The sequence below is a fragment of the Pongo abelii genome, chromosome 10 (genome assembly GCF_028885655.2).
Source record: "Pongo abelii isolate AG06213 chromosome 10, NHGRI_mPonAbe1-v2.0_pri, whole genome shotgun sequence".
Taxonomy (NCBI): Eukaryota; Metazoa; Chordata; class Mammalia; order Primates; family Hominidae; genus Pongo; species Pongo abelii.
In genome coordinates this window covers 54,093,769-54,109,700 of record NC_071995.2, presented here as the reverse complement: position 1 = coordinate 54,109,700, position 15,932 = coordinate 54,093,769, and the positions used below count along the sequence as shown (strand labels likewise).

At 46.1% G+C, this 15,932-nt stretch overlaps 1 protein-coding gene across 2 annotated transcripts in view; it reads left to right on the top strand.

Annotated features, from left to right (window-relative positions):
* RNF41 (ring finger protein 41) overlaps nt 1-3,905 on the top strand; it is a 29,275-nt gene extending 25,370 nt beyond the window's left edge. The window contains exon 6 of one of the 2 annotated variants that reach the window (XM_009247899.4): nt 35-3,905. In XM_009247899.4, the coding sequence (XP_009246174.1) occupies nt 35-386 (352 nt within the window). In that variant the 3' untranslated portion in view covers nt 387-3,905. 2 annotated transcript variants of the gene reach the window in all.
* The last annotated feature ends 12,027 nt before the right edge of the window (nt 3,906-15,932 follow it).

Genomic DNA, 15,932 nt, shown 5'->3' with positions numbered 1-15,932 from the left:
GCTGGAATGACCATCTTTAACCACCTCCACACAGGTGGGTGAACTCCCTTCAGCCAGCAAGAGTGACCCGCTGGGGAGGGATGATCTCGACTCCTGATGCTGTGCTCCAGGCTGTAATCAAGCGCTCCCTGGTGGAGAGTGGCTGTCCTGCTTCTATTGTCAACGAGCTGATTGAAAATGCCCATGAGCGTAGCTGGCCCCAGGGTCTGGCCACACTAGAGACTAGACAGATGAACCGACGCTACTATGAGAACTACGTGGCCAAGCGCATCCCTGGCAAGCAGGCTGTTGTCGTGATGGCCTGTGAGAACCAGCATATGGGGGATGACATGGTGCAAGAGCCAGGCCTTGTCATGATATTTGCGCATGGTGTGGAAGAGATATAGGAGAACTCGACTGGCTATCAGGAAGAGATGGAAATCAGAAAATCCCATCACTCCAGCAGGTGGGACCTGAGTCCTACCCACCATTCTTAATACGGTGGCTTATACCTGAGCCACACATCTCCCTGCCCTTCTGGCACTGAAGGGCCTTTGGGTAGTTTGCTCAGCCTTTCAGGTGGGAAACCCAGATTTCCTCTCTTTGCCATATTCCCCTAAAATGTCTATAAATTATCAGTCTGGGTGGGAAAGCCCCCACCTCCATCCATTTTCCTGCTTAGGGTCCCTGGTTCCAGTTATTTTCAGAAAGCACAAAGAGATTCAATTTCCCTGGAGGATCAGGACAGAGTAAGGAATCTCTAATCGTCCCTCTCCTCCAAAACCAGGGAATCAGCAGGCAGGCCTGTTGACTCTAAGCAGCAGACATCCTAAAGAAATGGTAAGGGTGGAGCCAAATCTCTAGAAATAAGTAGTGAGGCCGGTAATTGGCCATCACTGATGGCCCTTAGGGAAAGACTGGACCTCTGTGCCAAGCAGTATCCCTGTTCAGCCCACCTTAAAGGTGCAGGCACCCACTGGGTCTACCAGTATGCAGGTTGGGATACTGAAAATTTCCAGATGAGCTCTTCTTTCCTACAAGTTTTCATAATTAGGGAATGCCAGGGTTTAGGGTAGGGGTTAGTCTGTTGGGGTTGATGTGTTTAGCAAGAAGCTACTCCTAGCTTTTGCTAAAATATGGTTGGCACTGCCTCTTGTGGCACAGGCCATAGTTGTTCCATAGACCCCTCTCTAGCCCTGTGACTGTAGTTAGTTACTTTGATAATTTTCTTTGGCATTGTTTGTTTATATTTCACAAACTCCATCTACTGTCCCTCCCCCTTTTTTTTAAGAATGGCCTGATCATGGCTATCTCAGCCACATTGTTGGCAATTTAATTTATTTACTTCCTTTTTTTTTTTTTTTTTTAAGAAAGGAAAAAAGAAAAAAAAATCAAACTTGAAACTTTTCTTTTGATGTTCCTATTGTGGGGATTCTGGATAGGGTGGGACAGGGATGGGGGTGTGTTTTGTATTTTTTCCTTTTCAGCACAACCTTTGGCTTTAATATAGGAAGAGCCAAGGGAGTCCTTGGCTGAACTTATGATATCTGCCCCAAACCTCTGTAACCCCAACTGAAATGAGGAGCTTCCTCTCTTCCTGTGAAGGATATGACAGTCCAGCATCGATGCCTTGTGCCCTCTGGAAAAATTTCCTCCTAGCCCTTCCAGGGCCTCATCATAAAACTCTGGATTTAGAGTATTCATTTTAAAGGCAACCCCACCTTCCCCAAGTTTCCTTGGAGCTGTATAGCTGGGTTCTAAGCTTCACCATGCAAATCAGAAATTTTATCTCTAAGTACAGGCTGTGCCATGTCTCACCCACACCCCCCCTGGGGACTTCAGTTTCTTTTCAGGTTACCTGGGGCATACCTTGATCCCTAGAGTGACTGGCAGAGTAAGAGAAGGGGAGAGATAATAGGTGTGATTATTTTAATATGGAGGTGGGAGTGTGGTTGGAGATAGAAAGGCTCCTCCCCACCATGTAATGGCTTCCTCTCAGAATTTTATTCCAGGCTAGCTTGCTGCAGGTCTGGGTAGTTGGATCATGGCTCCACTGGGATTGGGGTGGAAAGCTTGAGGGGAGTAGGGTTCCAGCTCCGGGACATTGTGCTCAGGAATTTGAAAACGCTGCTATACTTATTCTGGTTACTACATTTCTTCCACTCCCCTTTCCCCTACCTGCCTTACCAAGGCTCATACTGTCCTGTCCTTACCCTCAGACGGAGCCAGGAAGCTCAGTGAAAGGCTTCCCTACCCTTTGCACTAGTGTCTCTGCAGGTTGCTGGTTGTGTTGTATGTGCTGTTCCATGGTGTTGACTGCACTAATAATAAACCTTTTACTTAACTCTCTAAATTCTTCAGCATTACTCCTTTTCTTGGGAAGGTTTCCCCTCTGCTTTTGCCTTTCTCTCACCTTAATTCCCCTTCTTCCTTACTTTGTTACCTACCCTTATCTTAGCGCTAACTTCTCTTTCAGGAGGATGTCTGGGAGTAGTGTGCACTTCACAGCTGCTTTCCCGTGTACCCTCCTGCATTCTTCCCTCTTATCTCCTGTTCTGTAGCAGCCAAAGCTCTCTCTAGTGATCTGAACTGTGTGCTTCCCAGGGTCTGCCTTTATCCTAAATTCCATGTCTTCCCTGAGTGGTCCTGAGTTTTTGGGATAATTTCTACAGAAGATATGTATATATATTTTTCCTTTGTCCCACAAGCAACTTTGCTTTAGAATCTAGAATTCCTTTGCAGGCAGAGAAGTCTCCACCCCACACCAGTGTTTCCTAACTAAGAATGTAAATGTGAGGAGGGAAATGTACTTGCAGAGGTTTCATAATTATTTACTTATAAAAATAGTCTTCATAGCCGGGCACGGTGGCTCACGCCTGTAATCCCAGCACTTTGGGAGGCCGAGGTGGGTGGATCACAAGGTCAGGAGTTCGAGACCATCCTGGCTAACACGGTGAAACCCCGTCTCTACTAAAAATACAAAAAATTATCCGGGCGTGGTGGTGGGTGCCTATAGTCCCAGCTACTTAGGAGGCTGAGGCAGGAGAATGGCGTGAACCCAGGAGGTGGAGCTTGCAGTGAGCAGAGATTGGGCCACTGCATTCCAGCCTGGACGACAGAGCGAGGCTCCGTCTCACACACACACACACACACAAAAATAGTCTTCATAGGCCGGGCACGGTGGCTCACGCCTGTAATCCCAGCACTTTGGGAGGCCGAGGTGGGTGGATCACAGGTCAGGAGATCGAGACCATCCTGGCTAACATGGTGAAACCCTGTCTCTACTAAAAATATAAAAAAAATTAGCCGGGCAGGCGCCTGTCCTCCCAGCTACTCAGGAGGCTGAGACAGGAGAATGGTGTGAACCTGGGAGGTGGAGCTTGCAGTGAGCTGAGATCACGCCACTGCACTCCAGCCTGGGCGACAGAGCAAGACTCCGTCTCAAAAAAAAAAAAAAGTCTTCATAAGTATTTGCTGCTACCTTTCCCTGTCATAAGAAAAAGGATAGCCAGGCATGGTGGGACACCCCATGATCCCAGCTCCTTGGAAGGCTGAGGCACAAGAATCGCTTGAACCTGGGAGGTGGAGGTTACAGTGAGCTGGGATCATGCCACTGCACTCCAGCCTGGTGACAGAGCAAGAGCCTGTCTCAAAAAGAAAAAGGGATATCTTTTCCCCCTCCCAGAAGTGTGTTTTAAATTTGTTGAGCATTTATCATGCACCTGATGTAAACCTAATAGTACTCTAGATACTCTAGCGGCTTGAAAAAAAAGGCATTTCTGTGCTGACTGAGTCTACGCTTCTATGCACACAAAGTATGATTATAAAATACTGATAAGCATGTCACAGTATAGAGCATAAGAGGCAATGTATGTATCCTAGTGACATTAGCAGTGCTTTTCCCCCCTTAAACTCCTTTAAAATTACTTTTAGAACTTGCTGCTCATTCTTGTGAATGTTATGAATGGTGTCATATTGTCCTTTTACGGTAGATTCGATTTTTAGAAACAAATATTCATTGAATGTCTGCCCTGCGAGATACTCACTAGAGTGAACACGAGGAGGCTTATGTAGCAAAATGGCACCTACCTGCAAAGAACTCAGTCCCTAATGGAGATGAATATATAATAAGGGATCATAAATGTGCTAAGTGGATTTACTAGTAATATGTGAGCCAAGGATGATAAAGCTCCTGATTCTGATGGGTATCAGGAAAGGCTTTTCAGGAAGTGTTACTTGTTCTAGGTCAGAGGTGAGCAAACTACAGGTTACAACCCCATTGCCTGCTTTTGTAAAAAACTTTATTGGAATACAGTTATGCCCACTTGTTTATATATTGTCTGTGGCTACTTTCACATTACAACAGCAGGGTTAAGTAGCTGGAACAAAGCCTAAAATACTTGGTCTTTTACAGAAAAAAAATTTGCCAACCTGTTCTAAACTTTTAAAGTCAGGAGAACTGGGGGAAGGAGGGAGTAGAAAGAACACTGTCACCCAGACTGGAGTGCAGTGGCACCATCATATAGCTCACTGTAGCCTCAAACTCCTGGGCTCTAGTGGTCTTCCCACTTCAGCTTCTGGAGTAGCTGGGGCTACTGCACCTGGCATTGTCTTAATCTGTTTTAATACTATTAAAATTTTTTTTGTTTCATCTCTTTCAGTGACTTTGATACAGTCTTAATTTGTCTTTTTTTTTTTTTTTGAGATAGGGTCTGGCTCTGTAGCTGAGGCTGGAGTGCAATGACGTAATTTTGGCTCACTGCAACCTCCACCTCCTGGGCTCAAGTGATCCTCCTACCTCAGCCTCTTAGGTAGCTGGGACCACAGGCACGCGCCACCACACCAGGCTAATTTTTTGTATTTTTTATGGAGACGGGGTTTCACCATGTTGCTGAGGCTGGTCTCAAACTCCTGAGCTCAAGGAATCCACCTGCCTTGGCCTCCCAAAGTGCTGGGATTACAAGTGTGAGCCACTGCACCTGGCCTCATTGTCTTAATTTTTTACTTCAGTATATACATTGGAAAAATAAAAATACTTTTGACATTACCTAAATAACAAGTGTTTACAATTAACAATGTATAATGAATAATCTAATACAAATCCATGTTTACATTACCCTAATTGTCCCAAGAAAAGTCTTTTTTTTTTTTTGACACAGGATCTCACTCTGTCACCTAGGCTAGAGTGCAGTGGCACAATCACGACTCACTACAGCTCACTATAGCCTCGACCTCCTGCTGAGCTCAAGCAGTCCTCCCATCTCAGCCTCCCAAGCAGCTGGGACCACAGATGTGCACCACCATGCCCAGCTGATTTGTTTTTTGTATATTTTGTAGAGACAGGGTTTCAACATGTTGCCCAGGTTGGTCTCAAACTCCTGAGCTCAAGTGATCTGCCCACCTCAGCCTCCCAAAGTGTTGGGATTACAAGTGTGAGCCATTGCACCTGTCTGAAAAGTCCTTTTGTAGCTAATTTTTGTCTAAACCTGGGTCCAATCCAGGACCATGAATTACATCAGGTTATTTCTCTTTTACCCTCTTTATCTGGGTTCATGAAACCTTTTTTTTGTGTAACCCTAATTTGTTGAAAAGATTGGCCGGGCGTGGTGGCGCACGCCTGTAATCCCAGCACTTTGGGAGGCCGAGGCGGGCGGATCACAAGGTCATGAGATCGAGACCATCCTGGCTAACACGGTGAAACCCCGTCTCTACTAAAAATATTTTTAAAAATTAGCTGGGTGTGGTGGCGGGCGCCTGTAGTCCCAGCTACTCGGGAGGCTGAGGCAGGAGAATTGCGTGAACCCAGGAGGTGGAGCTTGCAGTGAGCCAAGATCTTGCCACTGCACTCCAGCCTGGGCGACAGAGCAAAACTCCGTCTCAAAAAGAAAAGAAAAGATTGAGCCAGTTTTCTGGAGAATGGTCGTTTGAACTTGATTGACTGCTTTTTTTCTTTTCAGATGGGGTCTCGCTTTGTCCCTCAGGCAGGAGTGCAGTGGCACGATCTCAGCTCACTGCAATCTCCACCTCCTGGGTTCAAGTGATTCTCTTGCCTCATCAGCCTCCCAAGTAGCTGGGACTACAGGCACATGCCACCACGCCCGGCTAATTTTTGTATTTTTAGTAGAGACGAGGTTTTACTATGTTGGGCAGGCTGGTCTTGAACTCCTGACCTCAACTGATCCACCCACCTTGGCCTCCCAAAGTACTTGGATTACAGGCATGAGCCACTGCGCCTGGCCTAGCCCCTGTTTTACTAAACAAAATTAGGGCTTTGAGAGATTCAAGTTAAACAGTTCTGGGGATAGAAGACATCACAGGAGAGAAATGTTCTTCATTTTGTAACATTAGGAGATATGCCCTATTGCCCCACCATTAGCCTGATCTTTTTTTTGTTTTTTTGAGACCGAGTTTTGCTCTTGTTGCCCAGGCTGGAGTGCAATGGTGCTCACTGCAACCTCCGCCTCCCTGGTTCAGGTGATTCTCCTGCCTCAGCCTCCTGAGTAGCTGGGATTACAGGCACCTGCCACCATGCCCGGCTAGTTTTTTGTATTTTTAGTCAAGACGGGGTTTCACCACTTTGGCCAGGCTGGTCTCAAACTCCTGACCTCAGGTGGTCCACCCGCCTCGGCCTCCCAAAGTGCTGGGATTACAGGTGTGAGCCACCGTGCCTGGCTATGCTAAATTTCACAGCTTTTAAATGCTGGCTCAAATTAAAAAAAAAAAGAAAAAAAGCTTGTGGGCCAGGCACAGTGGCTCATGCCTGTAATCCTAGCACTTTGGGAGGCTGAGGTGGGAGGACCATTTGAGCCCAAGAGTTCAAGACCAGCCTGCAAAATACAGTGAGACTTCGTCTCTACAAGAAGAATTTTTTAAAAATTAGCCAAGTGTGGTGGCATGTGCCTGTAGTCCCAGCTGCTTGAGAGGCTGAGGTGGCAGGATCCCTTGAGCCCAGGAGTTGAAGGATACAGGGAGCTGTGATTGTACCACTGCACTCCAGCCTGGGTAAGAGACTGAGATCCCGTCTCCTTTTTTTGAGGCAGGGTCCCGCTCTGTTACCCAGGCTGGAGTGCAGTGGCGTGATGTTGGCTCACTGCCACCTCCCTGCCCTGAGACCTCATCTGCTTAAAATGCTTCTGGGCAAAAAACAAAAAGTAAGGTCCACCAATTTGCACTTTCTTTTAAGTTGAGATCCCAGCATGAATAAAAACAAGAGGGCTGGGTGCAGTGGCTCACACCTGTAATCCTAGCATTTTGGGAGGCTGAGGCGGGCGGATCACCTGAGGTCAGGAGTTCGAGACCAGCCTGACCAATATGGAGAAACCCTGTCTCTACTAAAAATACAAAAAAAATTAGCTGGGCATGGTGGTGCATACCTGTAATCCCAGCTACTCGGAAGGCTAAGGCAGGAGAATCACTTGAACCTGGGAGGCAGAGGTTGAGGTGAGCCGAGATTGCACTATTGCACTCCAGCCTGAGCAACAGGAGTGAAACTGTCTCAAAAAAAAAAAGGGTGAAGAAAATGTTGAAGAAGGCAGAGACTAATGTAATCTGGAGCATAGAGTTTATTGGAAGGTGAATAATGAAGGAAAATAATGGAAAATAAGACTAGAAGTAATTTGGGGCCAATTATTGGAAGGCCTTGAATGCATGCTAGGGAATTTGGACTTTACCGGTAAGTTTCTGAGAAGAGGAATGACTTCTAACCCGTTACTCTGGAAAGAATGCAAGAATGGGAAGAATGTAAGAAACTGGCGTCGGCAGTGTTAGTAAGCTTTGTAGTAATTCAATGAAGCAGAGGATAAGGGCTTGAAATACTGAAGGAAAGAGAGAATGACATTTGGGAAGAAAAATTGACAGGTTTTAGTAAGTGATAAGATTCAGCCAACATTTATGGTGTACCTGTCATGTGTTAGACATAGTACCAAGCATTTAAGATATATAAATAATTGAGAAATAAGACTTTAAAGGGGCCAGTGCCTCATGCCTGTAATCTCAGCACTTTGGGGTCCAAGGTGGGAGGATTCCTTGAGCCCAGGAGTTTGAGAACAGCTTGGGCAACATGGCAAGACCCTGTCTCTATGGAAAAAAAAAAAAATGGCATGGTGGCATATGCCTGTGGTCCCAGCTACTTGGGAGGCTAAGGTGGGAGGATCTCTTGAGCCTGGGAGATTGAGGCTGCAGTGAGCTGTGTTTGTGCTGCTGCACTCTAGCCTGGGTGTCAAGAGTGAGACCCTGTCTCAGAAAAAAAATAAGAATAGACTTTAAAGGAACTTGCAGCATTGTAGGTGACACACACTAGAACAACAAATAATGGGAAATACAGAGTAGTATGTTGCTAATAGATAGGGACTAAGTACAATGGGACAATGAGGAGGAAAGGGGCCAACTACATATCTTGTGGAATGTGGGAAGGAAGGCTTCGTAAAGGAATCATCAGGGCTAAGTTCTAAACAGGATTGGACACTGGCAATAAATAAATGTAATGGCCAGATTATTTACTGTGAGGCACTATTGTAAACATTAAACATTAATTTAGTCATCCTAACAACTTTTAATAAAAAGACACTATTGCTGGGCATGGTAGTGCATGACTGTAGTACTAGCTACTTGGAAGACTGAGGCAGGAGGATTGCTTGAGCCCAGAGGCTATGGTGAGCCAACAGAGTAAGACCCATCTCTTAAAAAAACAACAACAGGCCAGGTGCCGTGGGTCATGCCTGTAATCTTGGCATTTTGGGACGCCGAGGCGGGTGGATCACCTGAGGTGAGGAGTTTGAGACCAGCCTGGCCAATATGGTGAAACCCCGTCTCTACTAAAAATACAAATATTAGCTGGGCGTGCTTGTGCACGCCTGTAATCCCAGCTACTTGGGAGGCTGAGGCAGAATTGCTTGAACCTGGGAGGCGGAGGTTGCAGTGAGCCGAGATCGCGCCATTCTACTTCAGCCTGGGTGACAGAGTGAGATTCCGTCTCAAAAAAAACAAACAAAAAACATGGACAAGTAACCAAAAATGAGTCACAGATAAAGATGGAGATTTCCAGACTGTGGATGAGAACATGGTATCATTAACCTAAATAGGGAGTAGAAGAGGATGAGCAGGTTTTGGGGGTGAAGAAATGAGTTCATCTGGGGAACACTGGGTTGGGAGTGCCCCCACATAGATGTGTTTAGCCAGGAAATGGAAACATGGTCTGGAGCTTAAGAACAAGAAGCTAGGGGCCGGGTGCGATGGCTCACACCTGTAATCCCAGCACTTTGGGAGGCCGAGGTGGGTGGATCACCTGAGGCCAGGAGTTCGAGACCAGCCTGGCCAACATGGCGAAACCCTGTCTCTACTAAAAATAATAAAAATTAGCTGGGTGTGGTGGTGCATGCCTATAATCCCAGCGACTTGGGAGGCTGAGGCAGGAGAATCACTTGAACCCAGAAGGCAGAGGTTGCAGTGAGATGAGATCACCACCATTCCACTCCAGCCTGGGCAACAAGAGTGAGACTCTGTCTCAAAACAAAACAAAACAAGAAACTAGGGCTAAAGATGTGTATAGAGTAGTTATCTGCCCAGAGGAGATCAAGAAATGCTAGGAATGCATGCAAACACTTAAGAACAGGAAGAAGGCTAAGAGTGGGACTTCTTAGCTATCTGGAATGAGGAATTCCAGATAAAATCTGGAACAAAATCTGGCAAATAGATGCATAATAAGGTTGGCTAATTTTTTAAAAGTAATTTTGAAGTAATGAATCACTTAAATGTGGCTCATAAACTAGCTGTGAAGGAGTTCCGGAAATGTTTTGTGCCATGAGAGCATCCTTGATGCAAGTGTAGGATGAGGTCATTTCTGCCCAAGTCTTAAAATGATTTGCTTTACTGGATAAACTGCAGAGACCCACTGGGCACGGTGGCTCATGCCTGTAATCCCAGCACTTTGGGAGGCCAAGGCGAGCAGATCACTTGAGGTCGGGAGTTCAAGACCAGCCTGACCAACATGGAGAAACCCCATCTCTACTAAAAATACAAAATTAGCCAGGTGTGGTGGCACATGCCTGTAATCCCAGCTACTCAGGAGGCTGAGGCAGGAGAATCGCTTGAACATGGGAGGCAGAGGTTGTGGTGAGCCAAGATCGCGCCATTGCACTCTGGCCTGGGCAACAAGAGCAAAACTCTGTCTCAAAAAAAAAAACACAAAAACTGCAGAGACCCAAGCCTCTTAGAATTTGGAACAAGTCAACAACTTGAAAAGATAATACTAAGTTATTGCTGGGTGCAGTGGTTCGTGCCTGTAATCCCAGCACTTTGGGAGGCCAAGGTGGGTGGATTGCTTGAGCCCAAGAGTTCAAGACCAGGTTGGGCAATATGGTGAAACTGTGTCGGGCAATATGGTGAAACTGTGTCTTTATAAAAAATTTAAAAGTTCATTGGGTGTGGTGGTGCATGCCTGTAGTCCCCAGCTACTGGGGAGACTGAGGTGGGATGATCGCATGAGCCCGGGAGATGGAGGTCACAGTGAGCCAAGATTGTGCCACCACACTCCAGCCTTGGCAACAGAGCAAGACCCTATCTCAAATCTTCTATATAGTTCTTCCCCAGCTTTAGCTTTAAAAAACATTATCGGCCGGGCGCGGTGGCTCATGCCTGTAATCCCAGCACTTTGGGAGGCCGAGGCGGGCGGATCACAAGGTCAGGAGATTGAGACCATCCTGGCTAACACGGTGAAACCCCGTCTCTACTAAAAATACAAAAAAATTAGCCGGGCATGGCGGCATGCGCCTGTAGTCCCAGCTGCTGGGGAGGCTGAGGCAGGAGAATGGCGTGAACCCGGGAGGTGGAGGGTGCAGTGAGCCGAGATCGTGCCACTGCACTCCAGCCTGGGCGACAGAGCAAGACTCCGTCTCAAAAAAAAAAAAAAAACATTACCAGCCAGGCGCGGTGGCTCATGCCTGTAATCCCAGCACTTTGGGAGGCCGACGCAGGTGGATCACGAGGTCAAGAGAGCGAGACCATCCTGGCCAACATGGTAAAACCTCATCTCTACTAAAAATACAAAAATTAGCTGGGCGTGGTGGCATGTGCCTGTAGTCCCAGCTACTCCGGAGGCTGAGACAGGAGAATCACTTGAATCCAGGAGGCGGAGGTTGCAGTGAGCCGAGATTGCACCACGGCACTCCAGCCTGGAGACAGAGTGAGACTCTGTCTCAAACAAAAAAAAAAGTTAGTTACATAAAAATAATTTTAAGTCCAGGCCCGGTGGCTCATGCCTGTAATCCCAGCACTTTGGGAAGCCGAGGCGAGCGGATCACCTGAGGTCAGGAGTTCATGACCAGCCTGGCAACATGATAAAACCCCGTCTCTACTATGCAAAAATAAGCCGGTGTGGTGGCATGCGCCTATAATCCTAGCTACTCAGGAGGCTGAGGCAGGAGAATCCCTTGACCCTGGGAAGCAGAGGTTATACAGTGAGCCGTGATTGCGCCACTGCACTCCAGCCTGGGCGACAGAGTGAGACTAATTTTTTTTTGAGACAAAGTCTCACTCTGTCGCCCAGGCTGGAGTGCAGTGGTGTGATCATGGCTCACTGAAACCTCCGCCTCCGGGGTTCAAGCGATTCTCGTGCCTCAGCCTCCCGAGTAGCTAGGATTACAGGCATGCGCCACTATGCCTGGATAATTTTTTTATTTTTAGTAGAGATGGGGTTTCACCATGTTGGCCAGGCTGGTCTCAAACTCTGACCTTGGGTGATCCACCTGCCTCGGCCTCCCAAAGTGCTGGAATTACAGGCGTGAGCCACCGTGTCCAGGCAAAATAATAATACTTTTAAGATCTAAGAATTTATTGCTGAAAAGATCATTATATGGTGAGACTACCTAGTTAGTAAAGAGAAGGAACTTCATGAGGGATGGCAGGGGTTGGGCTGTCACATGGAGATGACCAGCCAGATTACATGGAAGCTATCTTAGTGGAAAGATGTAAGGGTAAGAAAAACGGGCAATTTAGGCAGGGTATGTTGATAATAGGATCATGTGTTTGTTTAGATGGGGAACTAAGGTTCCTGGACAGGGGAATAATGTGATGAAAGCAGTGTAATCACACTAATATAGGGTGGATTTCAGTGTGGTGAAACTAGGGCACCTTGAAAGCCATTGTAACAGGCATGAATTAAGATGATGTGCTTGGGGAAGCAACTGATGAATCAGTGTGATGGGCTTGGGAGAAAACAAAATTTCAGATAATTAATTCTTAGAGCTGGAAATGAAGGAATTGAGTGAATAGTGGTATCAACAAAAGTGCGAAAAGTTCAGAACGATGATTGTGGGAGAGGAAGAGAAGATTTGTTTGCATATTAGGTGACACTAGGTCAGCTGTGCAGAGATGTAAGCAGCTGGAGATAAAGGACCATGGTTTAGCTGAGGACATACCTGGAAAGGTGGCTCTGAGATTTTGTCTTGGGAGGAGAATGAAGCTTTGGTGGAATTCCACAGGAGGAAGAAGAAAGCAAATGAGGTGGAGAAGCAGTATACTGAGAAGGAGAAAAACAAGAAGTGTTTCTGAAGGCCAGTAAGAAATCAATGTTGTTTCAAACACAGAAAGGATGGAGATTGAGAAGAGATTATTAAATTTGTCCAGTGGTTTCTATTAACGTCTAAAAAACTTCAGGAGGCCGGGCGCGGTGGCTCACACCTGTAATCTCAGCACTTTGGGAGGCTCAGGCAGGTGGATCACTTGAGGTCAGGAGTTCAAAACCAGCCTGGTCAACATAGCAAAACCCCGTCCCTACTAAAAATACAAAAAAAAAAAAAAAAAAAAAAAATTAGCCAGGCGCATGGTGACAGGGACCTGTAATACCAGCTACTCGGGAGGCTGAGGCAGGAGAAATTGCTTGAACCTGGGAGGTGGTGGTTGCAGTGAGCCAAGCTTGTGCCACTGCACTCCAGCCTAGGCGAGAGAGCAAGACTCTGTCTCAAAAAAAAATAAAAACAACCAAAACACTTCAGGAGGCAGAAACCAGATGACAGGGTATCTGATAGCATAGAACTGGAGGCAGAGAGGTATACATTTTATTCGAAAATAAAAGGAAGTAGAAAACAATGTGGAAATTTGAAAGTGTCAAATGAAGGTGGGGTTTTGTTTGTTCTGAATTCATGAAGGATTGATCCAGTGGAGTAGAGGAATTTGAAGGTGTTATGGAAGGATATTTATGGAAGGTTCCTTAGGAGGTTTAAATGAGTGGGACTACAGGCCTAAGAGGAGAAGATTACTTCAGGGAAAATATGCAGGGCCACATACTGTAGCAGGAACTAAAGAATGCCAGTGGGTGATATGTAAATATGTAAGAATGGTGAGAGAGAGGGGGCCAGATCATGCAAGGTAAAGAAAGGTAAAAGAATAGATAGGATTTGTTGGAGTGGAAGAGGAAGGGTGAAGGAATTGGGGAGATGGGGTGGGTACATGGGGATGGTGGAAATTTAAAATGATCTATTGTATATGAAGGTTTGAAGCCTTGGCCTCTCACCCACAAAAGTTACAAGAGAAGCATCTGAGAGTAAAAGGGATGAACTTCAAGTAGCAAACTCCCTCTGCCATATTTCCCTTCTTGGTCCAGATCCTCCATTTTGTAAACCATGGAGCCTTCTTCCCTTCACAACATAGTTGTTGGTTGCCCTCTGCTGGTCAGTTCTGGTCTTGGCTCGCCAGATATTTAAATATGAGAACCTGTGCAAATTGGGATTTGGTAGGAAGGAGAATCATGAGCCTATGAGATTTTATAAATTCATTCAACACATAGCTGATCACATCTATAAGGCCTTGTAGAGAAGATACAAATAAATAAAATACACAGCCCTAACTCTCAAGAAGCTTATATACCAGTCTAAAGATTGAAACATGTACACGTAACTACTGTAAAAAACACCCATTTATGCAAAACAATTTAAAAACGGACTGGCTTATCTGTGTTTAATGTGTTTATATGCCACAGGGGAAGAAAGACTTCACATAATAAGTTGAGAGCATAGGATGTGGTAGGCAACAAATCCACAGGAGAACCAACATTTAGGTGGAGAATGAGTAGAAAGTGTGGAAGAGAAAGATTATTCCAGGCAGAGAACACCATGAGCAAGGCTAAATAACTACCAGGAAGAACTAAAAGAATGCCAGTGGACAGAATATAGTGAATATGGAAGAGTGGTGAGAGAAAAGGGGTCATATCCTGCAACACAGAAAGCAGCCATAGAAGGGTTTAAGGTCCCGGACTGTAGCGTGGATGCTTTAGTGCAACTTTCTATATATTACCTCGTATGGTGCTCACAAATACCACTACCTTCCAAATGAAGGCTCTAGCTCAGCCTGCACTCACCCCTGAGAAAAGTGAGCATATTTGAGACATATCTATTTAGAAGGTAAAATAAATGGAACATGTTTCTATTTATTTTTATTTTATTTTATTTGAGACAGAGTCTCGCTGCATCGCCCAAGCTGGAGTGCAGTGGCACAATCTTGGCTCACTGCAACCTCTGCCTCTTGGGTTCAAGCGATTCTCCTGCCTCAGCCTCCCAAGTAGCTGGGATTACAGGCGCCCGCCACCACACCCAGCTAATTTTTGTATTTTTAGTAGAGATGGGGTTTCACTACATTGGCCAGGCTGGTCTTGAACTCCTGACCTCGTGATCCGCCTGCCTCAGCCTCCCAAAGTGCCGGGATTACAGGCGTGAGCCACCACACCCACCCGTTTTTATTTTATTTTTATGTTAGCATATCAAGGGAGAAGTCCTTGCATGCAATTTAGTGAATGGTGGTGCTGGTAGACTGACAGGTAGCTGGAGTGATCAAGAGCATCAAAGAGGATGGGCCTAAAGGATTTTGGAAAGTGTTAATGGTGAGGGACAGGGAGGCAATGTGAGGGTCATGCTGGAAATAACAGCCTGAGCAGTGGTATGAAGGTGGGAAACTCTAAGGTATAAATGTGTAGAAAGCTCTATGTATTACCCTAGAGCCCCCTGCCCTTTGGGATTCCTTTTGGACAAGAGGCTGTGCAAGAAATACAAAAAGAACATCCTTGGCCAGGCACAGTGGCTCACACCTGTAATCCCACCACTTTGGGAGGCTGAGGCAGGCAGATTGCTTGAGTCCAGGAGTTTGAGACCAGTGTGGGCAACATGGCGAAATCCCGGAACCCCGTCTCTACTAAAAATACAGAAAGTTAGCTGGGCGTGGTGGTGCATGCCTGTAGTCCCAGCTACTGAGAAGGGAGGATTGCTTGGGCCTGGGAGTTTGAGGTTGCCCTGAACTGAGATCGCATCACTGCACTCCAGCCTGGGCGACAGAGCAGGACCCTGTCTCAAAAACAACCCCCCAAAACAAACAACAAAATCCTCAACAAGCAGCCTAGATCCTCCCCACAATCAGAAATTAGGGGATAGGAAAAATGGGGTGAGATGAGTATAGGAGGGTTAAAGGTTAAAGATGAAATTAATTTCCTTGCTTGGTTAATACACATAATTTAAAACAGTACCTGGCACATAATAAGCACTCAATAAAAAGTGAGAATTATCTTCCCACACCTTGGCTCTAGCTGGATCTGCAATGATGTTTCAATAGGCTACTCCCTTCTAGCCCTGTACACCTCAAGGAAATCCAGATGAGAGAATCCTGTTTCCTGGGTCTTCGGTGTAATCAGACCTACAAGGTGTGACTTCTGGTCATGAAATTTAGAGGAAACTCTAGGTTTGACTAATATTGCAAAACAGCCACTCACATTCCCAAAATGTAACCCTTCAACCAAATCCTTCCCTATGCCCTCAGAAGAATGAGACAGTGCCAAAGCTCTCCCAGCAAGCCTGAAGTTACAAAATTCTGAACATGCCTCACAGTCTAGCAGCCAATACAGTCGTGCATAATTAAACTTCCCAAGATCACTCCCATCCTCCCAAATCCAGGGGTTAAGACCTTTTGGCGGCTTC